At 45.8% G+C, this 24482-nt stretch overlaps 1 protein-coding gene across 1 annotated transcript; it reads left to right on the top strand.

The window, feature by feature from the left end:
- The first annotated feature begins 11018 nt into the window (after positions 1-11018).
- On the top strand, positions 11019-15269 carry LOC138667723 (uncharacterized). Its single transcript, XM_069755827.1, has 4 exons — positions 11019-11894; positions 12287-12331; positions 13084-13137; positions 14542-15269. Exons 1-4 carry the CDS (start codon positions 11078-11080, stop codon positions 14592-14594), a joined length of 969 nt encoding a protein of 322 aa, XP_069611928.1. The 5' UTR covers positions 11019-11077; the 3' UTR covers positions 14595-15269.
- The last annotated feature ends 9213 nt before the right edge of the window (positions 15270-24482 follow it).

Below are 24482 nucleotides of genomic sequence, written 5' to 3'. Positions count from 1 at the left end.
TCCTTCCGTTATCACTCACTACCTTGCCTGCCTCAAGATGTACAGTGCCCAGCCATGACTGAGTTTCTTTCTGCAAGAACTCGGACAGAACTTCCGCGGTGTGTCTGTTGTCACCCAAACACTTCATTGCCAATACAGCCTGCTGATGCTTGCCACTAGCTGTTCCATAATGGGACACCTGGTGTGCAACAGTGGCAGCTGCGGATGGAGTGGTCGTGTAACTGTGGTCTGTGGACGAGCTCTCGCTTCTGCAGGAGGAGGAGGGGGGGGGCGAACGCCTACAGCCAATTGTTTCCTAGACCGTGGGCTAGGCAGAACTGTCCCAATATTGCTGTCCCCTGTGGACCCTGCATCCACCACATTAACCCAGTGTGCCGTGATGGAGATGTAACAGCCCTAGCCATGCCTACTGGTCCATGCATCTGTTGTCAGATGCACCTTTGTACTCACAGATTGCCTGAGTGCATGGACGATGCGGTCTTTTACATGCTGGTGGAGGGCTGGGATGGCTTTTCTCGAAAAGATGTGTTGACTGGGTAGCTCGTAGCATGGTACAGCATAGTCCATCAGGGCTTTGAAAGCTTCACTTTCAACTAACCGGTAGGGCATCATCTCTAACGAGATTAGTCTAGCAATGTGGGCGTTCAAACCCTGTGTACGCGGATGCAAGGATGAGTACTTCCTTTTCCTAACGAGAGTCTCATGTAGGGTGAGCTGGACTGGAGAGCTGCAGATCGTGGAACTAGGGGGGGTGCCGGTGGACATGGCAGACTGAGAGAGGGTTGGAGATGGTATTCTTGCTGGTGCCCTACATACAGTGTTTCCTACCACGAACCTCGTGATTCCCTGACTGCTTTGGCCCTGCAACGAAACCTCCACATTTAGTGCAGGTGGTGCGGTAAACAGTGGGCTTACAGTGAGGGAAGGGATGTAGCGTTGCTGACTAGCTTCATTGTGAGAGGGTGCAACAACGTTAAGGGACTTTTGGTAGTTAGTCCAGGCATGCAAGTGCATGGTGTTTAAATGTCTACGCATGCAACTTGTATTTAGACTTTTAACATTCTGACCTCTGCTGAAGGTCCTTGAAAATGTTTTACAGATGGCTTTTGCGCTAATCATTTGGATCTTGTTTAAAAAAATGCCAGACTGCACTCTTCCTACTCTCGGATACCTTTTCAGGCATTGCACACTGAGTTTCTTTAACCGGATGGCCATGCTGTCCTACAACTGGTTTTGGTTTTGCCACACGTTTTTGGCCAGATACAGGCCTGCCAGATGGAACCTGTTGCGATGTTGATGCATGCTGCAGCTCCTCCTCCGCTTCAGATCTACTGCCGCCTGCACCCTGTTCCCCCAATGGCTGTCAATCAGGGACAACAACTGGGTCATCTATGACCTCCTCTTCTATGTCAACTTCCCCTGTGTCACCGTGTAAGCCGGTGCTATAGCGTTCGTGACGGGGCTCCATAGTCTCATCAGGGTCAGATTCTGGATCAGTACACTGCGAGGGCAATGTTCTGATCTGAGTCAAAGGAACAGCATTGTAATCTGGCTGTGGCTGTGCATCTGTGCACTCCATGTCCGATTCATCTGGTAATGGGCATGGCCTGTTAACAATTTCCCTTTCTAACCCAGGAACGGTATGTGTAAAGAGCTCCATGGAGTAACCCGTTGTGTCGCCTGACGCATCCTTCTCTGTTGTTCTTGGTGAAGAAGTCAAGGAAGCAACTTGTCCCTGACCGTGAACATCCACTGACGACGCGCTGCTTTTACATTTAGCAGTTTCCGAAGAGGAGGTGAAAGAGCTAGAGGCAGAGTCAGCAAGGAAAGCCAAAACTTGTTCCTGCTGCTCCGGCTTTAAAAGCGGTTTTCCTACTCCCAGAATAGGGAGCGTTCGAGGCCTTGTGTAGCCAGACGATGACGCTGGCTCAACAACTCGAGACTTAGGTGCCATATTGCTTTTCCCACGACCACCTGATGCTCCACCACCACTACCATCATTACCAGCTGGCAATGACCGCCCACGGCCACGACCTCTTCCACCAGACTTCCTCATTGTTTGAAAAACGTAACCAAACAAACAAACGGTATTTGTTACTGTAAAACCAGTTACAAGATGTACTCAAACTTGTGGTGAATTTATATCTCCCATTATAGGCGGGTGAGACTGCATGGAAAATCAGGCCCACTGTATAACAGTACACAGCTTAAGTGGCAGACAGATATGCCACTAACAGGACTGACGCAGATGCACACACTACCAATAAAAATCTCCCCCTATTTATTTTTTCTGGGAGAATATTGAAGAAATCAGGCCCACTGTAATACAGTATATTTTCTGTGGTAGGAAATGAAAGACAGATGCCTCAGACAGGACTGGCAGTGATGCAGATTTGCCAATCTTAATCTCCCACTTGTTTTATTTTTTTCTGGGAGAATTGTGAAGAAATCAGGCCCACTGTTATACAGTAGGTTTTCTGTGGCAGAAAATGAAAGACAGATGCCACAGACAGGACTGGCAGTGATGCAGATTTGCCAATCTTAATCTTCCACTTGTTTTATTTTTTCTGGGAGAATTGTGAAGAAATCAGGCCCACTGTAATACAGTATATTTTCTGTGGTAGAAAATGAAAGACACATGCCACAGACAGGACTGGCACTGATGCAGATTTGCCAATCTAAATCTCCCACTTGTTTTATTTTTTTCTGAGAGAATTGTGAAGAAATCAGGCCTACTGTTATACAGTAGGTTTTCTGTGGCAGAAAATGAAAGACAGATGCCACAGACAGGACTGGCAGTGATGCAGATTTGCCAATCTTAATCTTCCACTTGTTTTATTTTTTCTGGGAGAATTGTGAAGAAATCAGGCCCACTGTAATACAGTATATTTTCTGTGGTAGAAAATGAAAGACACATGCCACAGACAGGACTGGCACTGATGCAGATTTGCCAATCTAAATCTCCCACTTGTTTTATTTTTTTCTGAGAGAATTGTGAAGAAATCAGGCCCACTGTTATACAGTAGGTTTTCTGTGGCAGAAAATGAAAGACAGATGCCACAGACAGGACTGGCAGTGATGCAGATTTGCCAATCTTAATCTCCCACTTGTTTTATTTTTTCTGGGAGAATTGTGAATAAATCAGGCCCACTGTTGTACAGTAGGTTTTCTGTGGCAGAAAATGAAAGACAGATGCCACAGACAGGACTGGCACTGATGCAGATTTGCCAAATTTAATCTGCCCCCCTTTTTTTTTTCTTCAGGGAGACTAGTGAATAAATCTGGGCCACTGTATTAGAGTATATTTTCTGTGGCAGAAAGTGGCTTGAAGAGATATAACAAAAAATAAGGGACTGTACTACAATTACTATCTCCCTACAGTAATCTCAGAAAAGTATGGCAGGTAGCAATAAAAAGGACTGCTGCACACAAAAGTCAAAAGTGTGGACAAACAAACAAGACAGCTGTGCAGAAAGGAAGGAGCAACAGGATTTGTGCTTTGAAAAAAAGCAGTTGGTTTGCACAGCGGCGTACAAACAGCAATACAGCTATCAGGGAGCCTTCTAGGGCAGCCCAATGAGCTACAGAGCTGAGGAACAAAAATCTAGCCTCCACTGTCCCTGCAAACAAAATATGGTGTTGGACAGTGGAAATCGCTACAGCACAAGCGGTTTGGGGGTTTATATTCCCTCCCTAACAATATCCCTGCTTCTGAAGAAGCGGCAGCAACCTCTCCCTACACTCAGATCAGCAGCAGTAAGATGGCGGTCGGCGTGCACGCCCCTTTATAGCCTCTGTGACACCGCAGAAAGCAAGCCAATCACTGTAATGCCCTTCTCTAAGATGGTGGGGACTGAGACCTATGTCATCACGCTGCCCACACTCTGCGTCCACCTTCATTGGCTGAGAAATGGCGCTGAACGCGTCATAGAAACGCGACTTTGGCACGAAGCTTGCCGACCGCGTGGCCGACCACACACAAGGATCGGATCGGGTTTCATGAAATCCGACTTTGCCAAAAGTCGGCGACTTATGAAAATGACCGATCCGTTTCGCTCAACCCTACTTAGGAATATTATTTAGTTAAAGTATTGTACTTTAGTATATGAGTCCACTTTTGATAGTTTCCTGATCTATAAAAGGGCCTTTACATAACAAAACTATTTCTTTCATTTTTGGGAGCTACGAACAGTTTTTGAGACATACCTTTACAGTACATGGCAGTGTACTAGGAGAGTTGACAAGAGGTTCCGACATCACATTGTGATTCCCTATACTGACCCATTCAGAATGGTGAGATATGAGTAAAAGGAGAATTTTGGGGAATTGTTGGTAATGCAATGTTATACACGAGGACAAAATAATGACATGCACTCGATACAGCTGTAACCACCCAATGACTATATCACCACCTGTTCTAGCAGTTTTCCATGTAACATATTAATTTCTGATCATTTTGACAGCACATTATTCATTCTCAATTGTTCTTCCTTTCATGTGTAAAAAAATGATGACAAATCAGTTTCATTTATAGTTTTATAACTACTAGTTTTACTAGGGTTATATTAAGGACTCTTGGATCTTAGTAACCACACCGTAATTTGCAAAATTGCAGGTTTATGATAATACCATCGCAACATTTGCAATGATTGAACTAGAATACTTATCATGCATAGCTAATGCACTAAATTTATACCAAACTTCACCTTGTCTACGTAAATTACATTTTTTGAATAGTTGCATAAAAGATTTACAGAAATAAATTATTATGAATAAATCATACACTGATGACTTATGCGTTTTCATCAATCCTCCCTTTTGTGTCATTTTAATATACATGTTATTACATTTTCATAAATACGTGTTTAATCATTTGGGTCAACCAACTATGTCACATTTTTTGGCAAACTATGGGAACAGACCACATCACCAGCAAGGTGTGTCATTGGGATTTGCCATATGACTGATCTGGCACAGCATTGTGACTTCTGATGAACGAAAGCATTGACGCAGATGTGAACAGAGCCAAAAGGAGACAAGATAAAATTAAATGTAAAAAGATCTGTTTTATTATCTGTCAGCAGCATTTTTCAACGTGAACAAAAAGCTCTTAAAAATCTTCAGAGAAAACTCTACAAAAACACTTCTCATGGAAAAGCCTTGAAAAGTCGCAAAATTTTGGTGCAACTCGTTTGCACCAAAATTCTGCTGCTTTTGGTGTTTTCTTGCTAGATTTTCCTAGCTCCAACAAAATGGGCATGACGAGCTCTGACGCTCCTAATGCCAGAAATCTCACTCCAGTATCTGATTGGAGTGAGGTATCTGTCATGTGACACTAAGGCGCACACCACTACAGATTCAGGAATCAGGAGTGTCTTACTCAAGCATATAATGCCAGTTTCGATGTATCTGACTCTTTGCATGAATCTAGAATATTTTTTAAAAAAATTATTGAACATAATAAAGGGTTTAGTTGATCGTTCATTCACTCAAAATAATTCAATTTTATATTTTTTGTCTATTAGGCTGTGGTCACACAGCTTTCATTTTGGTAATAACTTTTACAACCCAGAGATGAAAATTTCACAAGAAATTTAATATTGTTAAGAAAATACTAGAAATCATTGCAAAAATCCAAATATGGAAGTTTAGGACAAGTCTCCAAAGTGAAATTTGGAAGGTTTAACATAATATTAAATTCAAAATATTGAAAACGCATCTGACAAAGGCAATACTATCACAAAGTCTATGTCCAAAATGCTGCTTTTGAGCCAGATATAGATTGTGGACAAAAAGTATTAAATATTGCATTTTTTCACTAGCAGACACACTTTATAGCTATCTGCTCAACCATATAAAGTGGCTGCTAAAAATAGAGAGAGTTAGAAATTAGTGAAACCTCCAGAATCATCCACCTTCCAATTCAGACCAGATTCCCTATCCAAATATATCCCGACATGAAAAAAAAGAAACAGATTTGCATGTGCCATCTTACATATATATATATATACATATATATATATATATATATATATATATACAGTATATATATATATATATATATAAAGTATATATATATATACTAGCTGAAGAGCCTGGCATTGCCTGGGCATAGTAAATATCTGTGGTTAGTTATAGCACCTCACACCTCTCATTTTCCCCTCAGTATATACATGTTTGTCATCTCGTTAATATATAGTATACACCTGTATGTCATCTCCTGTATATAGTATATACCTGTATGTCATCTCCCGTGTAAATAATATATACCTGCTGTATGTCATCTCCTCCTGTATATTGTATATACCTATGTGTCATCTCCTCCTGTATATAGTATATACTGTACCTGTATGTCATCTCTTCTGTATATACTATATACCTGTTTGTCATCTCCTGTATATAGCATATACCTGTATGTCATCTCCCCTGTATATAGTATATACCTGCTGTATGTCATCTCCTCTATATACCTGTGTCATCTCCTCTTTTATATAGTATATACCTGTATGTCATCTCCTCCTGTATATAGTATATACGTGTGTCATCTCCTCCTGTATATAGTATATACCTGTAAGTCATCTCCTCCTATATATATTATATACCTGTGTGTCATCTCCTCCTGTATATAGTATATACCTGTGTGTCATCTGCTCCTGTATATAGTATATAACTGTGTGTCATCTCCTCCTGTATATAGTATATACCTGTGTGTGTCATCTCCCCTGTATATAGTATATACCTGTGTGTCATCTGCTCCTGTATATAGTATATATGTGTGTGTCATCTCCTCCTGTATATAGTATATACCTGTATGTCACCTCCTCCTGTATATAGTATATACCTGTTTCATCTCCCCTGTATACAGTATATATGTGTGTGTCATCTCCCCTGTATATAGTATATACCTGTGTGTCATCTCTTTCTGTATATAGTTTATATCTGTGTGTCATCTCCTCCTGTATTAGACCTCGTTCACGTGTTATTTGCTCAGTATTTTTACCTCAGTATTTGTAAGCTAATTTGGCAGCCTGATAAATCCCCAGCCAACAGGAAGCCCTCCCCCCTGGCAGTATATATTAGCTCACACATACACATAATAGACAGGTCATGTGACTGATAGCTGCCATATTTCCTATATGGTATAGTTGTTGCTCTTGTAGTTTGTCTGCTTATAAATCAGATTTTTATTTTTGAAGGATAATACCAGACTTGTGTGTGTTTTAGGGGGAGTTTCATGTGTCAAGTTGTGTGTGTTGAGTTGCGTGTGGCTACATGCATGTAGCGACTTTTGTGAGATGAGTTTGTGTGGTGACATGCATGTAGCAACTTTTTGTGTCGAGTTACATGTGACAGGTTAGTGTAGCAAGTTGTGTGCAGCAAGTTTTGCGCATGGTGAGTTTTGCGCATGGCGAGTTTTATGTGTGGTGCGTTTTGAGTATGTGCAAGTTTTGTGTGAGGTAACTTTTGCATGTGTTGCAACTTTTGTGAATGTGGCAATTTTTCTGCGTGTGACGAGTTTTCCATGAGGTGAGTTTTGCACGTGTGGCGAGTTTTGCGTGAGCCTAGTTTTGCACATGGCATGTTTTGCGCGTGGAGAGTTTTGAGTGGTGACTTTTGTGTTTCGACTTTTATGTGGCAAGGTTGGTGTATGTGTGGTGAAATGTGTGCTGAGGGTGGTATATGTATTCAAGCAAGTGGTAGTGTGTGGTGCATTTTGTGTGTGTGTGTTCATATCCCCGTGTGTGGTGAGTATCCCATGTCAGGGCCCCACCTTAGCAACTGTACGGTATATACTCTTTGGCGCCATCGCTCTCACTCTTTAAGTCCCCCTTGTTCACATCTGGTAGCTGTCAATTTGCCTCCAACACTTTTCCTTTCACTTTTTCCCCAATATGTAGATAGGGGCAAAATTGTTTGGTGAATTGGAATGCGCGGGGTTAAAATTTCGCCTCACAACATAGCCTATGATGCTCTCGGGTTCCAGACGTTTGACTGTGCAAAATTATGTGGCTGTAGCTGCGACGGTGCAGATGTCAATCCCGGACATACACACACACATTCAGCTTTATATATTAGATATACCTGTAAGTCATCTCCCCTGTATATGGTATATACCTGTAAGTAATCTCCCCTGTATATAGTATATAGCTGTGTATCATCTCCCCTGTATATAGTATACTAGCTATTGAACCCGTTCTATGCCCGGGTGGCGAGCATTTATATTGGCATATGGTCCCCATCCTGGTATGTGTTGCTTCCATCCTGCGCCCTAATCTTGTCATGTGCTGCTACCATCTTGTGCCCCCATCCTGTCATGTGCTGCTCCCATCCTGCGCTCCCATCCTGTCACGTGCTGCTCCCATCCTGCGCCACCGTTCTGTAATTTGCTGCTCCCATCCATATGCCCCATACGCTGCTCCATAAAGGTTGATGGCCCCCATACGATGCTCCATAGTATATGCCCCGTATGCTGCTTCATTATGGTTGATGGCCCGCATAAGATGCTCCATAGTATATGCCCTGTATGCTGCTCCATTATGGTTGATACCCTCCATAAGATGCTCCATAGTATATGCTTCATATGCTGCTCCATTATGGTTCATGGCCCCCATAACATGCTCCATAGTGTATGCCCCGTATACTGCTCCATTATGGTTGATGGCCCCCATAAGATGCTCCATAGCATATGCCCCGTATGCTGCTCCATTATGGTTCATGGCCCCCATAACATGCTCCATAGTATATACCCCGTATACTGCTCCATTATGGTTCATGGCCCCCATAAGATGCTCCATAGTATATGCCTCATATGCTGCTCCATTATGGTTCATGGCCCCCATAACATGCTCCATAGTATATACCCCGTATGCTGCTCCATTATGGTTGATGGCCCCCATAAGATGCTCCATAGTATATGCCCCGTATACTGCTCCATAAATGTTGATGGCCCCCATAAGATACTCCATTGTATTGTATGCCCCATATACTGCTCCATAAATGTTGATGGCCCCCATAAGATGCTCCGTTGTATTGTATGCCCCATATACTGCTCCATAAATGTTGATGGCCCCCATAAGGTGCTCCATTGTATTGTATGCCCCGTATAATGCTCCATAAATGTTGATGTCCCCCATAAGATGCTCCATTGTATTGTATGCCCCGTATACTGCTCCATAAAGGTTTATGGCCCCCATGAGATGTTCCATAGTATATGCCCCGTATGCTGCTGCATAACATACCTATCGTCGCTGGGTGCCGAGTGCTGGGGAGCCTGAGCAGGCGGGGACACCGGCGCGCTGTGGGGGTCATGTGCCGGAGTCGCCGCTAGCTCAGGCCCCCGACACTTGCTATATTCTCCTGGCCCGTTCCAGCGCTGTGTGCAGCTTCTTCCGGGTCCTCTGGCTGTGACTGTTCAGTCAGAGGGCGGTGCGCATTAAGTGCGTCATCGCGCCCTCTGAACTGAACTGAACATCACAGGCAGAGGACCCGGAAGACGGGAGTGGCACGCAGTGCTGGAACAGGACAGGTGAGTATAGCTTATAATCACCCTCCTGGCCCGTCCCTGCTTCTCCGTTGGAGATCGCGGTGTGCGTTCAGTGCTTACACATACCGCGATCTCCTGGGAGCGTCACTCTGTGGGGTCCAGACTGTGCCGGGGCTTGCTCTTGCGCAGTCTATAAAGGCTTCGGACAGAGTGACGCTCCCAGCGTTATATTATAGATACCTGTATGCCATCTCCTCCTGGCTGTCAATTTGCCTCAAACACTTTTCCTTTCACTTTTTCCCCATTATGTAGATAGGGGCAAAATTGTTTGGTGAATTGGAACGCGCGGGGTTAAAATTTTGCCTCACAACATAGCCTATGATGCTCTCGGGGTCCAGACGTGTGACTGTGCAAAATTTTGTGGCTGTAAGTGCCACGGTGCAGATGCCAATCCCGGACATACACACACACATACATACACACATACACACACACATTCAGCTTTATATATTAGATTGATTCTGAACTAAAGGACATTTATGTCTATATGTATATGTGGATTTTACGTACTGTGTTTAGTTCAACATTTACTTATATGGTGATAGTTAGGGTTGAGCGAAACGGATCATTCATTTTCAAAAGTCGCCGACTTTTGGCAAAGTCGGGTTTCATGAAACCCGACCCGATCCCTGTGTGGGGTCGGCCATGGGGTACGCGACTTTCGTGCCAAAGTCGCGTTTCGTATGATGCGCTTGGCGCCATTTTTTCAGCCAATGAAGGAGCGTGGGCAGAGTGATGACATAGGTCTTAGGGGCATGGACGCCTATCGTCATCTTGTCGCTTGTGCGCTGTAGCGATTTGAAATGTGTAACACCAGCTTTTCTGTTCAGGGACGGAGGAGAGAGAGAGAGAGAGAGAGAGAGAGTTTCGTGTTTCGGTCGATCCCCGACTTTTCGCCATAATCGGCCGATTTCACTCGACTCGACTTTAGAGATAGTCGGGTTTCGCGAAACCTGACTCGACCCTAAAAAAGTAAAAGTCGCTCAACCCTAGTGATAGTTTCCAAATGCTAAGAAACATAGAGAGAGAAACATAAATTATTATTATTGCAATTCAAAGCTTCTAAAACAAGTATACTAATATGTAAAAACATTCATAGGCGTAACACTCAGTAAGGTATATGTAATAGGATGTAACATTACAGCATTAGAAAAATGCTATGTATGTTACAAATGGCGTGATTTCAGAATAGAACCTCTATTTAATATTATATACAGCATATGATTTCAGGCAGCTATATCATTTTTCGGCGAGTCATGTAAACAATAGTTTTACAGTGCCTGTAAAGTCCCAGGGGAACCACCCTGCTCTCAAGCCAGCAGTATTGACAATATGAAATGGTTTCTAAATTATACACATTGCTCCATCCTACTTATCAAATTAAAATGACAGCCAATGGAAAAACAAGACAATTTAGGATTGAGGTTAGTTCAGGGATATAAAAGGAGTCGTTTCCAACATAGCAGACATGTAGCTCTTATTTTGCACTCTTGCTTTAAGGATTTGCTTAGTTTAGTTTTACGTACAGCTATCATGTCTGGTGTTAAAGGTGTATCTGGTGGTGGAAGCCAAAAAGGTGGTTCTGGTGGTAATTGTGGTGGTGGTTTTCAGCAAGGAGGCTCCGGTGGTGGGTATCAGCAAGGAGGTTCAGGAGGAGGTTATCAACAAGGCAGTTCTGGAGGTGACTGTGGTGGTGGATATCAGCAAGGAGGCATTGGTGGAGGATATCAGCAAGGTGGATCTGGTGGTGGTTGTCAGCAAGGTGGCTCAGGTGGTGGATATCAACAAGGTAGCTCTGGAGGAGACTGTGGTGGGGGATATCAGCAAGGTGGCTCCGGAGGTGGACATCAGCATGGCGGCTCTGGTGGCGGATGTCAGCAAGGTGGTTCTGGTGGTGGATGTCAGCAAGGTGGCTCCGGTGGCGGATATCAGCAAGGCAGCTCCGGAGGTGGATATCAACAAGGTGGTTCTGGTAGCGGATGTCAGCAAGGTGGCTCTGGTGGCGGATATCAGCAAGGCGGCTCCGGTAGTGGATGTCAGCAAGGTGGTTCCGGCGGTGGATATCAGCAAGGCGGCTCTGGTGGAGGATATCAGCAAGGCGGCTCCGGAGGCGGATATCAACAAGGTGGTTCCGGTAGCGGATGTCAGCAAGGTGGCTCAGGTGGAGGATATCAGCAAGGCGGCTCCGGTGGCGGATGTCAGCAAGGTGGCTCTGGTGGCGGATATCAGCAAGGCGGTTCTGGTGGCGGATATCAGCAAGGCGGCTCAGGTGGAGACTGCGGTGGTGCACCTGGCCAGCAGAACTTAACCATGTGTGGTGGTGGACAGCAGCAAGGAGGATTACACACATGTAAGTACATATAATGAACCATAGAAAATATTATACCGAACATGTCTATTAACTAAGTAAATGTTAAATGTTGTACCTTAATCTAATATTATCTTCCAACTGTTGACCTTTTTTTCTGAGGATGTCTTTATTATTATTTTATCTTGAGAAATGTAAATAACTAGAAGCAATAGCATAGTAAAATAAGATACCGTTATATATTCATACTGCTTGTATCTGGAATACCAAATAGCTATAATGGTTATAGCATGAATATAACAGCATAGAGCACGGGATACAGCATAGTATAACTTATAGGAAAACAATGGCAAAATAAAATTGTGATGTGTTTAAATGAGAAATGTGTTTTCTAGCAAAAAAATGTACTCAACAGTGTCACATTTCTCTTGCAGCTGGAGGCATTGGACAAGGTTCATGTGGCGGTGACAGTAAATCAGGTATAATAATTAAACAAAGCAGGAATAAAATGCAGAATTGCTTTTTTAAATTCCTATTAAGCAATTATATTAATTCCATTACAATAAAAGTCTTGTAGTATTATTGTCACATTATGTGACTTAATTATTCTTCAGGCCCCACATACATGCCACAGAGCCTGTATGAGCCATATGTACTGCCATACAGTGAACTGTCAGATGTTCAATAGATGTAGCTTTTCTTAAATGAACAAATAAGAAAGATATGTTTAAGCACAGACTAAACAATGACAATTCAAAAGCCTTGAACTTGTATAGACTCCAATTGATCCTGATCCTGGGAATCCTTTCTAAATAGAGCATAGATGCACATGCTCCACTCTGTTTCTTATCTATGGGACAGTTGGAAATAGCCAAATGCTGCGCTGATTATGGTAAAGTCTTTTGGACAAGACCCACCTACTCGGCTATCATCAGTGAGGGAAGCAGCTGTTTAGTTTCCAGTTCTCATACAGCGATGTTTTATGACATGAAAGTACCAGGCCCTTTTAAAAACCAGTTTATACTGCGGCTATCTGACTATTACTACAGATGGTGGACCAATGGGAGATTCCACACTGATATCAATATTCCATGAAAGAGCACATGCATCGAAGACAGATTCAATACAAAAGCAGACAAAATCTGTAACAAGCATATTTAGGCTTAAAAGGAGTACAGTTATTTCAAAAACAGCTTGTATGACTTCTAAAACTTTTTGTGCTTTCTTTTAGGTGGTGGTGCTGGATGTGGCCAAGGCATGGATTCCTGTGGTGGCAGCATATCAGGTAAGATACTAAGTAGGCACTGGTAAGCGGCAATCCTTCTTTCCCAATAGCTTTGGCTCTTCCATTTAGCCATAATTAAAAGGATTTATATGATATGTCTGTAAAAGCAAAAAAGGAAATAGTTTTAAAACTTTACTTCAAGAAGTTCAATTATATTATATTCATAAACTTACCCTATTGCAAACAAGAGCCTTGGCAATAAAGGCTGAAACATTCTGTAAGAGTCCTTGATTTATAGCAATGCTCAATAATATCACATGTGTATCTAATTTGTGACCAGTTTAGCACAGGGCACAGTGATACATATAATTCCATACAGATACATACAATTAGGGCTCGTTTACATGTCCCATTTCTTGCATGAGAGCTATCTGTGAAAAGCACGAATACGACTCGTTCCTATGTTATTCTATAGGACTCTTCACATGTCCGATTGTTTCATGTGGTCCGCAGGCAGTATCTGAGACATGTTCAATTTTTATCCGAGAGTTAGATCAAAGTCGGCAATTCAAGTCTATGGGTCTGTGAAAAAAATTGTACGTCACTCAAATGATGAAACTTTTATTTTCCCTCCATGTACAAAAAAAAAAACTTTTATCAAAGTCTGATCAGAATAATCAGTCCATTTTTCTCATACACGGAGAAATCCGACGTGTGAATGAGCCTTAGGGTGACACAACCATAAGGATACAATTGTGCTGAATGTGTGTGAGGTGACACAAATCTCTGTAGGTAATAACTACTGTACCAAAGGCTTAAGTATGGCAAGCTTGATTGCGATCTAATTAATGAGACACAGTGAGCATGTGCAACTACTGCTCCATTTACTGACTATAAGAATAGTGGTCGCACATGCTCTTTACCGCTATTCACATTGGGACCTCTTGTTTTTGGATTGGTGGGGTCTTAATAGCCAGATTTCTAACAATCACACATTCATTATTTATCTTGGGCATGTTTCATTCTGTTTATGGGAAAACTGCTTGAATTGATGAGTCAGAACTTTGAGAACTAGTTAGGTCAGCTAAAAGAGATTATAGTATTTCAATAGAAACTTCATATGGTCTAGTTTATGATGTTTTTCACCCAAAAATAAAACAGGTGAACACATAAAATAGACTTTAAAAAAGAAATCAATTAAAAGAATAAGGTGAAAATAAGCAACTCTAGAAAAACACACAAAAAAGGCACTAATGTAATAATGAGCTGGGCCTATAATGGCTCCTAACTATCTCTGTATGAAGCAAGAGGATCTATTTTTTGGAGGAAAGTTATTGAATGCATTTGAATGTATTCATACACTGATGTAAAAGAGAATAATGCATTGAAATTATTTTTTGGCATGTCTCTCGGGGAAAAATGATAAACTAAATTATGATATATCCATTTTTCTTATGTTTTCAGATGGTGGCATTGGCATAGGATCAGGATCAGGATCAGGAGCATGCAAGAAGTGAACAGAACTGTAGCACAAAAAAGCAAAGCCTAAAATCTAATCAATACATGTGATATTCTGACGCCTTAACTTATCTAATAAATATGATTTTTCTCATTGATTTAAGCATTTTGAGTTTTGTATCTTCTGAATTACAAGTAAGATACTTTAATACCCCATGTTATTCAAGTTGTTGATTAAAAATGGTGAAGTTTCTCTCTATATCTTTACTTGCTGAATGTTCTCTGATTTTGCATTTTGCTTGTGTCCTTGTCACAATAGATAGCATGAAGCGAATCTGGCAGGCCGCTCAGGTTACATAGGTAGTAAAACTCGGGCAGGTTGGCACATCTGCATGTGCCATTGAAAGAAAGTTTGTTGTTTCTTCCAGCAAATTCAAGAGTTACATAGTGAAGGTTGAAAAAACAAATCAGTCTATTATAGAGTTCAACCTTTCTTGATAAATTATACATTTATAAACTGCAATGCCAATTGTTAGGCTAAAAGAACCCTGACCTTTTTAAAATGATGACATAGTATCTGCCATTACCATCTCTTGTTGTAAGGTATTCCACAGATTACTTTTAATGTATAGAACCCTTTCCCATTTAGATGCCAGAATTGCCTTTCCACCACACATATTGAATGTTCTCTTGTCCTTTGATGGGTCTTTGGATGAATAAATTTTGTGCCAGTTCTTTGAGTACAGAAGTATTTATACATGCAAGTAAGAAACAAAAGCACTGCGAGAGTCCTACAAAATTATTACAACTTGGTTCTGATGTGCATGTTTCTAACCAAACTGTCAGAAACTGACTCCATAAAGATGACATTAAAGGGAACCTGTCACCCCCCCAGGGGTAAAAGAGCCACCTTCAGCAGCACTAAGGCTGCATTATGTGAAGGTGGCTCTTATGTTTAGCATCCCTAGGAATGCTGAAATAATGACTTTTATAAATTTGGCGCCATATCTCTATTGAGTCAGGGAGATATGATTTCTCCCTGACTCAAGCGCCGTCCATCATCCCTCCGGGAGCCACCTCCACTCTTTCGTGACATCACCAGCACCTTCGTGTAGCTGAAGCCCCAGATCCTGCCCCACAGTGTGTTGTGATGTATTCATACTCCGGGGCTGGAAATCTGGCGCCTGTGTAGTGGAGAGGGTCACCGTGCTCCATTGAAGATAGTGCTGAAGTCTCGCGAGACTTAAAAAAACTCGCGAGACTTCAGCTCTATCTTCAATGGAGAACTGATGTCCTGTAATGGAAGCTATGTTCAAAGCCCAGTACTGTGCAGCTTTATACCATAGTACACCAACATTGGCAAGTCTGCTATTTTTCATCCTGATCTCTTCCCAGCTGACAGAAAATTCACATTGAGCACATGTGACAGAGTCTGGGGATGCTGTGTTGAACGTCATGCTTCCTGCAAAATCATTCAGCACAACTGGTGGGCCAGGGATAGCCTGTGGAAGTATATCCCTTTGAATTTTGTGCAAACATTCACATGCTAACTAGTGATGAGTAGTGTTGAGCATTCCGATATCGCAAGTATCGGGTATCGGCCGATATTTGCGGTATCGGAATTCCGATACCGATTTCCGATACTCACCGCGTATCGGATACCGGAATCGGAAGTTCCCAGAATTCAAACTGCACGCAGCAGCCGATGAGGAATGAATGGAAGTGTGGGCACATCCTGTTTATCATGGTGGGCATGTAACTACTGGAAAGGCTGTGATTGGCTGCTGAAATGATGTCACCATGCACTATAAAAAACGCTGCCGCCATTTTGCGCTCACTCTGCTGTGATTTCAGTTAGGGACAGGACGCTGTGTTCTAACTGAGGGCCAGTTGAGATAGTTAATTGCTTTATTTTGCCTTTCCAAGGCTAATTTAGCAAACGCTGTGTGTTCACCTTGCTCTTGCCTTGCAGCGCTGTTTTAACAGCGTTCTGCAAGGTCTCTGTGTGTGTGTGTGTGTGTGTGTGTGCAGCTCTCTCTGTAGTCTGTGTGCAGCCATATACCCGGTTGTATTCAGCTCAGGGGGGGTTCACACTGCCTCATACAGTTCTATCCATTGTCCTTTTTTTCAAATAGTGCAGCCTGCTGAAAAATTTTCCAAAAATTTCCTATTAGTGTTTTTCCACCCGTCTCCAGCTAAATTGTGGAAAAACACTACATAGGATAACCTAGAGTAGGGTTTTTGGGCCTTGCAGCGTCGTTTACGGCTGTCTGTACGGTCTCCGTGTGAGCGCAGCTCGCCCTGTAGTCTGTGTGCAGCCACAGCCGGTTGTATTCAGCTCAGGGTGCGTTACTGCCTCATACCGTTAAATAACTTGTCCTTTTTTTCAAATAGTGCAGCCTGTTGAAAATTTTTTCAAAAATTTCCTATTAGTGTTTTTCCACCCGTCTCCAGCTAAATTGTGGAAAAACACTACATAGGATAACCTAGAGTAGGGTTTTTGGGCCTTGCAGCGTCGTTTACGGCTGTCTGCACGGTCTCCGTGTGAGCGCAGCTCGCCCTGTAGTCTGTGTGCAGCCACAGCCGGTTGTATTCAGCTCAGGGTGCGTCACTGCCTCATACCGTGAAATAACTTTTCCTTTTTTTCAAATAGTGCAGCCTGTTGAAAATTTTTCAAAAAATTTCCTATTAGTGTCTTTCCACCCGTCTCCAGCTAAATTGTGGTAAAACACTACATAGGATAACCTAGAGGAGGGTTTTTGGGCCTTGCAGCGCCGTTTACGGCTGTCTGCACGGTCTCTGTGTGAGCGCAGCTCGCCCTGTAGTCTGTGTGCAGCCACAGCCGATTGTATTCAGCTCAGGGTTTGTCACTGCCTCATACCGTAAAATAACTTTTCCTTTTTTGCAAATATTGCAGCCTGCTGCACATTTTTTCAAAAATTTCCTATTAGTGTCTTTCCACCCGTCTCCAGCTAAATTGTGGAAAAACACTACATAGGATAACCTAGAGGAGTGTTTTTGGGCCCTGCAGCGCCGTTTACGGCTGTCTGCACGGTCCCCGTGTGAGTTAAACTCGCTCTGTAGCCCGATCTGCACAAAAAAAAAAAGTAAAGTTCATCAAACACCACTTAACACTTGTGTAGGCCACATTTTATCAATAATAAAGTCTAGTCCACAATTTACAACATTAGTGTTTCTTACACCTGTTAGGAGGAGCATTTCAGGAATAAGCACACTAAGGCCTTAGTACTTTTCTGCTTATCTTTATCTGTCAACCAAGATGAAGAGGGCAGGGAGTAAGGCACGTGGGCGTGGGCGCGGAGCAGGGAGAGGAGCAGGGAGAGGACGTGGTGATTCTGTGCCTGCTGCGGGCACCGGTGACTCATCATCACCCAGTTTCAGCAGGGAACAGTCCTTCATGCGCAGCTTTGTCGGAGAGCGCCGTGCACCGCTGCTGCGTGAAGATCAAATTGAAGCCGTTGTCGGATGGATGGCAGCTAACGCATCGGCATCGACTTCAATTAGTGCCACATCCTCTCAGGCACAGACCACTGGAGAGCAGCCATCTGTCTCTTCACCACCTGCCAAATTGGCCAGGCAGTCAGAGAGCCCAGGACAGGAGCCGTCTCTACTTCTGTTCTCTGAATCTCTTGGCTTGGAAACAGGGGGCCAGCCAAGCAGCATTGGAGAAATGGAAGAAGAGGCAGTGTGCAGTGATGCCCAACAGCTTTGTCTCTCTGACTCTGAAGAGGCGGGTGGGCCAGTGCCTCCGGTGACCACAGCACAGTACGCATCTGATGATGAAACTCAGGTGCTGCTTTCTGGTGCGTACTGTGCTGCCGAGACTACCCAGGAGGAGCAGTTGGTGGCAGAGGGTAGTGGAGATGATGAGGTCCTTGACCCATCGTGGCGTGAGGAACAGGAAGGTGGTGGGAGCAGCTCTGAGGAAGAGATTCTCCAAACGGGCCAAAGAGGGAGAGGGAGGGGGAAAACTACGGAGCCTGTAGTCTCCACTTTGGCACCCGTTAGGAGCCTGTCTCTTCCAAAAGCCAAAAAGGGCGCTCCCAAGACTTGCAGTGCCTGGTCCTTTTTTGACACAGTTGCAGATGACATTTGTTTTGTCAAATGCAAGCTGTGTCATCAGAAAGTCAAAAGAGGGAAAAGTGTCAGCAACCTCAATACCACAAATATGTGGAATCATGTGCGGACCAGGCACGTGGTGGAGTTACAAAAACACACTGAAGACCTAGGCCAACCAACAGCGGCAGCTACCACCTCTTCAGCTCGTGTTGCCTCTTCCTCCAGCTCACGCACAGCTGGTTCGGCTTCCTCCCAGGATCGCCATGGAAGAACCTCTGGCACTGTTGTCCAGAGATCTAGTGTAATTCCACCCACAGCACCACGTTCCCAGTCATCCTCACACTCCCAGCCTAGTCTACAGCCATCGGTAGTGCAGGCATGGGAGAAAAGGCGGGCAATCTCGGCAAACCACCCCCGAGCACAGGCTCTGAATGCAGGCATTGCCAAACTTCTGTTACTGGAAATGCTCTCATTCAGGCTGGTGGAGACTGACAGCTTCCGTGACTTGATGGCATTGGCAGTCCCACAGTATAAGGTGCCCAGCCGCTTTTACTTCAGCAGGCAAGCCGTCCCTGCCCTGCACAAGCATGTGGAGGGACACATAAAACACGCGCTACTGAACGCCGTCAGTAGCAAGGTCCACCTCACCACCGATGCGTAGACCAGTCAACATGGACAGGGGCGATACCTTTCCGTCACTGCCCATTGGGTTAATGTTGTTGAGCCGAGTACAGACCGTGCGAGTAGCGCAGGACGTGTCCTGCCCACTCCAAGGATTGCAGGAATCCAGTCTGTACGCATTGACTCCTCCTCATACACAAGTTCCTCAGAATCATCGCTGCAGGAGCCGTCACAGCCCACCTCCACATGGACCCGTGAACGTTTACCTGTTACGACTGACATGAGCACAGCCGTGGCCAAACGTCAACAGGCCATCTTGAAATTAGTTTCTTTGGGGAATCGAAGCCACACAGCGCAGGAGCTCTGGAATGCCATCAAGCAGGAGAGCGATGTGTGGTTTGTGCCAGCGAATCTCCAGCCAGGCATGGTAGTGTGTGACAATGGCCGAAATCTGGTGGCAACTTTGGCCCTTGGCAACCTCACTCACATCCCATGTCTGGCACATGTGCTCAATTTGGTTGTGCAGAGTTTTCTGATGGACTATCCGGATCTTGATGCACTTCTGCACAAGGCACGCCTAGAGTGTGCTCACTTGCGGCGTTCCAGCTTGGCAAGATCCCGCATTGCTGCTCTGCAGCGCCGATTTCGCCTTCCTGAACATCGCATCATATGTGACCTACCTACCAGGTGGAATTCCACGTTACATATGTTGGAGCGGTTGTGTGAGCAGCAGCAAGCAGTAATGGAGTACCAGCTGCATCAGGCGCAAAGAAGTCAGCGCCGATCAGACTTCACAACCACAGAGTGGGCCACTATGAAGGACGTCTGTCAGGTTTTGCGCCCTTTCGATTATTCCACGCGGATGGTAAGTGCAGATGATGCACTAGTCAGCATGACTGTCCCCCTTATCTGCCTGCTTCAACAAACCCTGCAAGGGATAAGGTATGACGTTGCGGAGGAGGTGGAGGATGAGGAGTCACCTTTTCCATCAGCTTCTGGACAGTCAGCGCCACGTGGTTCCTCACAAAGGGGTCGGCAGGGGACACTTTGTGAGGAGGATGAGGAGGAGTCAATGGAGGAGGAAGAGCTCCGTCCAGAGGAGGGAGTTACACCATTGTCCAGTGGTCAGTGTGTACAGCGAGGGTGGGGTGATGACGAGCGGGCAGAGATCATGTCTCAAGCAGGGGACAGCGTTTCTGGGCCAGTTGGCAGTCTGCAGCACATGGTTGATTTCATGTTGCAGTGCCTGAGAGATGACCGCCACATCGATTATCAGTGCCTGATTATTGGGTGTACACCCTCCTCGATCCTCGCTACCGGGACAACGTCCAAAACCTCATCCCAGAGTTGACCCGGGAGCGTAAAATGCGGAAGTACCACGACACACTGGTGAATTCCATCATCTTCTCCAGTCCAACTGAGAGGAGTGCTGCTAGTGCTTTACAAAGCAGCTCAGTGCGTCGAGGCAGTGGAGGAGGCTCTGCACACAGAGGGAGCAGAAGCAGTGCCTCTGCCCAAGGCAAGCCCAGTATGGCACAACTGTGGCAAACTTTTGTGTGCCCGCCCCAAATGTCTACACCATCACCGGCAGCTCCAGTCAGCAGGAGGCAACGGTTCCGTCAGATGGTGACAGACTACATGTCTTGCCCTCTTACTGTACTCCCAGACGGCTCTTCCCCTTTCAAGTTTTTGGTCTCTTAGCTGGATACCTGGCCAGAGCTAAGCCAGTATGCATTGGAGGTGCTGGCTTGCCCTGTGGCTAGTGTCTTATCGGAACGTGTCTTTAGTGCCGCAGGTGGTGTACTAACAGACCGTCGCATGCGACTATCCTCCGATAATGTTGACCGGCTTATTTTTCTGAAAATGAACCAGGCCTGGATCTCGCAGGAATTTGCCACTCCTCTGCCTGATTAAGTAATTGGGTGTCATCCAGGTCTCCTGATGTGTTCATCTTTCTACCACCTGAACTGTAATTCCTGGGCTCCAACACCGCCAGTTGCGGCTCAGAAGTGCAGGCTGCACAGTCAAAACATACGACCCAGTGTTATTGGGTTTCAGTAACGTCAGCTGATCCCCAGCTGTGTAGCCGGCAATGTGTCCTGCGGCCGCCACGCTGGCACAATAACCTAAATGTAAGGGAACCTGTCCCCCCCCCCTGGCGTTTGTTACTGAAAGAGCCACCTTGTGCAGCAGTAATGCTGCACAAGGAAAAGGTAGCTCTTTTAGTTTTGCTCCTTGCACACGCAGAACTTAATACGTATAAAATGTGTTCACTGATACCGTTATACCGTCCCGGAGGTGGGACTTTCCTTCGTAATGTGACACAGCCCAGCCATCATTCCTACCCCCTTGGTGCCGTGTGCTGCCTCCTCAGTGTTGTTTTAAGCTGTCACGGAGTCTGCGCTGTTCTGTTATCCCTTGGCCATGCCCAATTTGCGCTGCCTGTCTTCTGACATAATTTGGTGTTAGGCTGCCTGTGCCTGTGTGGCCGCGCTGCCCGAGATCCCGCCTCGCAGTGTCTTCTGATTTAATCACACTGCGGGCCTGGGATCCATGGGCATGCGCAGTGCATAATTTCCCCTCAGGCTCTCGCTCATCTCCCTCCGCCTTCTTCAGACTGTGCGCCGTCAGCTGATCCCTAATAGCACGCCACACAGTCTGAAGAAGAGGGAAGGAGGGGAGTGAGAGGCGAGGATATGCACTGCGCATGCCCATGGATCCCAGGCCCGCAGTGGGATTACATTAGACGACACTGCGAGGTGGGATCTTGGGCAGCGTGGACGCACAGGCACTGCCAGCCTGACACCTAAATGATGTCAGAAGACGGGCACCGCTAAGTGTGCATGGCCAAGGGATAACAGAACAGCGCAGGCTCCGTGACAGCTTAAAACAACGCTGTTGAGGCGGCGCACGGCACCAAGGGGATATGAATGACAGCTGTGCTGCGTCCCATTACGAAGGAAATTCCCACCTCCGGGACGGTTTTACGGTATCAGGGGACACATTTTATAAGTGTTTACTTCTGTGTTTGCAAGGAGCATAATTAAAAGAGCCACCTCTTCCTTTTGCATCCTTAGTGCTGCACAAGATGGCTCTTTCAGCTACAAACGCCTTGGGGTGGGGTTAAAGGTTCCCTTTCAACTTGCTACAATCAGGCTTCGGCCTACACTCTGTTCCTCTGCTACTTGTGCTGTCCCTGGGCTCTAACACCGCCAGTTGTTGCCTGGAAGTGCTGTCCGCACAGTCAACAGTCGCTCCTCTGTTATTGGGGTTCAGTAACGTCAGCTGATCCCCAGCTGTGTGTGCGGCAATAGCTCCAATCTGCTCCTCCTGCTGTCCCTGGGCTCTAACACCGCCAGTTGGTGCCTGAAAGTGCTGTCTGCACAGTCAACAGTCGCTCCTCTGTGAATGGGGTTCAGTAATGTCAGCTGATCCCCAGCTGTGTATCCGGCAACGTGTCATGCGACCGCCACGCTGGCACACTAACAGACATTTAAATGCCTACAGTGCAGGCTTCGGCCTACACTCTGCTCCTCCTGCTGTCCCTGGGCTCCAACACTGCTGATTGATGCCCGGAAGTGCTGTTTGCACAGAGCCAAACACCTCGCCAATGTGTTAGTGGGGTTCAGTCACGCCTGCTGCTCCCCTGCTGTGTATCCGGCAACGTGTCATGCGACCGCCACGCTGGCACAATTTAAATGTAAGGGAACCTGTCCCCCCCCCCTAGGCGTTTGTTACTGAAAGAGCCACATTGTACAGCACTAATACTGCACAAGGAAAAGGTGGCTCTTTAAATTATGCTCCTTTGGAACCCTGAACTACACGCTCATGTAATGTGTCCCCTCACACCGTCAAGCCGTCCCGGAGGTGGGACTTTCCTTTGTAATGTGACACAGCACAGCCGTCATTCCTACCCCCTTGGCTCTGTGCGCCGCCTCCTTAGCATTGTTTGATTCTGTCACGGACCCTGCGCTGTTATGTTCTCCCTTGGCCATGCACAGTTTGCGCTGCCCGTCCTCTGACATCATTTGTTGTCGGCCTGGCTGTGCCTGTGCTTCCACGCTGCCCAAAATCCCACCTCACAGTGTCGTCTAATGTTATCCCACAGTGGGCTTGGGATCCATGGCCATGCGCAGTGCATATACTCCCCTCTCACTCGCCTTCTTCCCGCTTCTTCAGACTAGGTGGCGTCAGCTGATCCCTAATAGCATGCCACGGCCGTGACGCCGCACAGTCTGAAGAAGCAGGAAGGATGGGAGTGAGAGGCGATGATATGCACTGCGCATGCCCATGGATCCCAGGCCCGCAGTTGGATTACATTAGATGACACTGCGAGGTTGGATCTCGGGCAGTTTGGATGCACAGGCACTGCCAGCCTGACACCTAAATGATGTCAGAAGACGGGCACCGCTAAGTGTGCATGGCCAAGGGATAACATTACAGAGCAGGCTCCGTGACAGAATCAAACAATGCTGAGGAGGCGGCGCACGGCACCAAGGGGGTTGGAATGACGGCTGTGCTGTGTCACATTACAAAGGAAAGTCCCACCTCCGGGACGGTTTAACGGTGTGAGGGGACACATTATATGAGTGCGTAGTTCAGCGTCTGCAAGGAGCATAATTTAAAGAGCCACCTTTTTCCTTTTGCAGTATTACTGCTGTACAAGATGGCTCTTTCAGCAACAAATGCCTGGAGGGGGGGGTTAAAGATTCCCTTTCAACTTGCTCCAGTGCAGGCTTCAGCCTACACTCTGCTCCTACTGCAGACCCTGGGCTCTAACACCGCCCGGAACTGCTAGCTGCACAGAGAAAACCACCAGCCAATGTGTCAGTGGGGTTCAGCACCGCCAGCTGTTCCCCTGCTGTGTAGCCGGCAACGTGTCCAGCACAAGCCACGCTGGCACAACAGACCTAAAGCTGCCACCAGTGCAGGCTTCGGCCTACACTCTGCTCCTCTCCTCCTCCTGCTGCCCCTGGGCTCTAACACCGCCAGTTTTTGCCCGGAAGTGCTAGCTGCACAGAGAAAAACACCCGCCAATGTGTCAGTGGGGTTCAGCACCGCCAGCTGTTCCCCTGCTGTGTAGCCGGCAACGTGTCCAGCACAAGCCACGCTGGCACAACAGACCTAAAGCTGCCACCAGTGCAGGCTTCTGCCTACACTCTGCTCCTCTCCTCCTCCTGCTGACCCTGGTCTCTAACACCGCCAGTTTTAGCCCGGAAGTGCTAGCTGCACAGAGAAAAACACCC

Source organism: Ranitomeya imitator, chromosome 2, assembly GCF_032444005.1.
Source record: "Ranitomeya imitator isolate aRanImi1 chromosome 2, aRanImi1.pri, whole genome shotgun sequence".
NCBI lineage: Eukaryota > Metazoa > Chordata > Amphibia > Anura > Dendrobatidae > Ranitomeya > Ranitomeya imitator.
The sequence above is the reverse complement of the archived record's forward strand: the minus strand, read 5'-3'. Positions and strand labels throughout refer to the sequence as shown.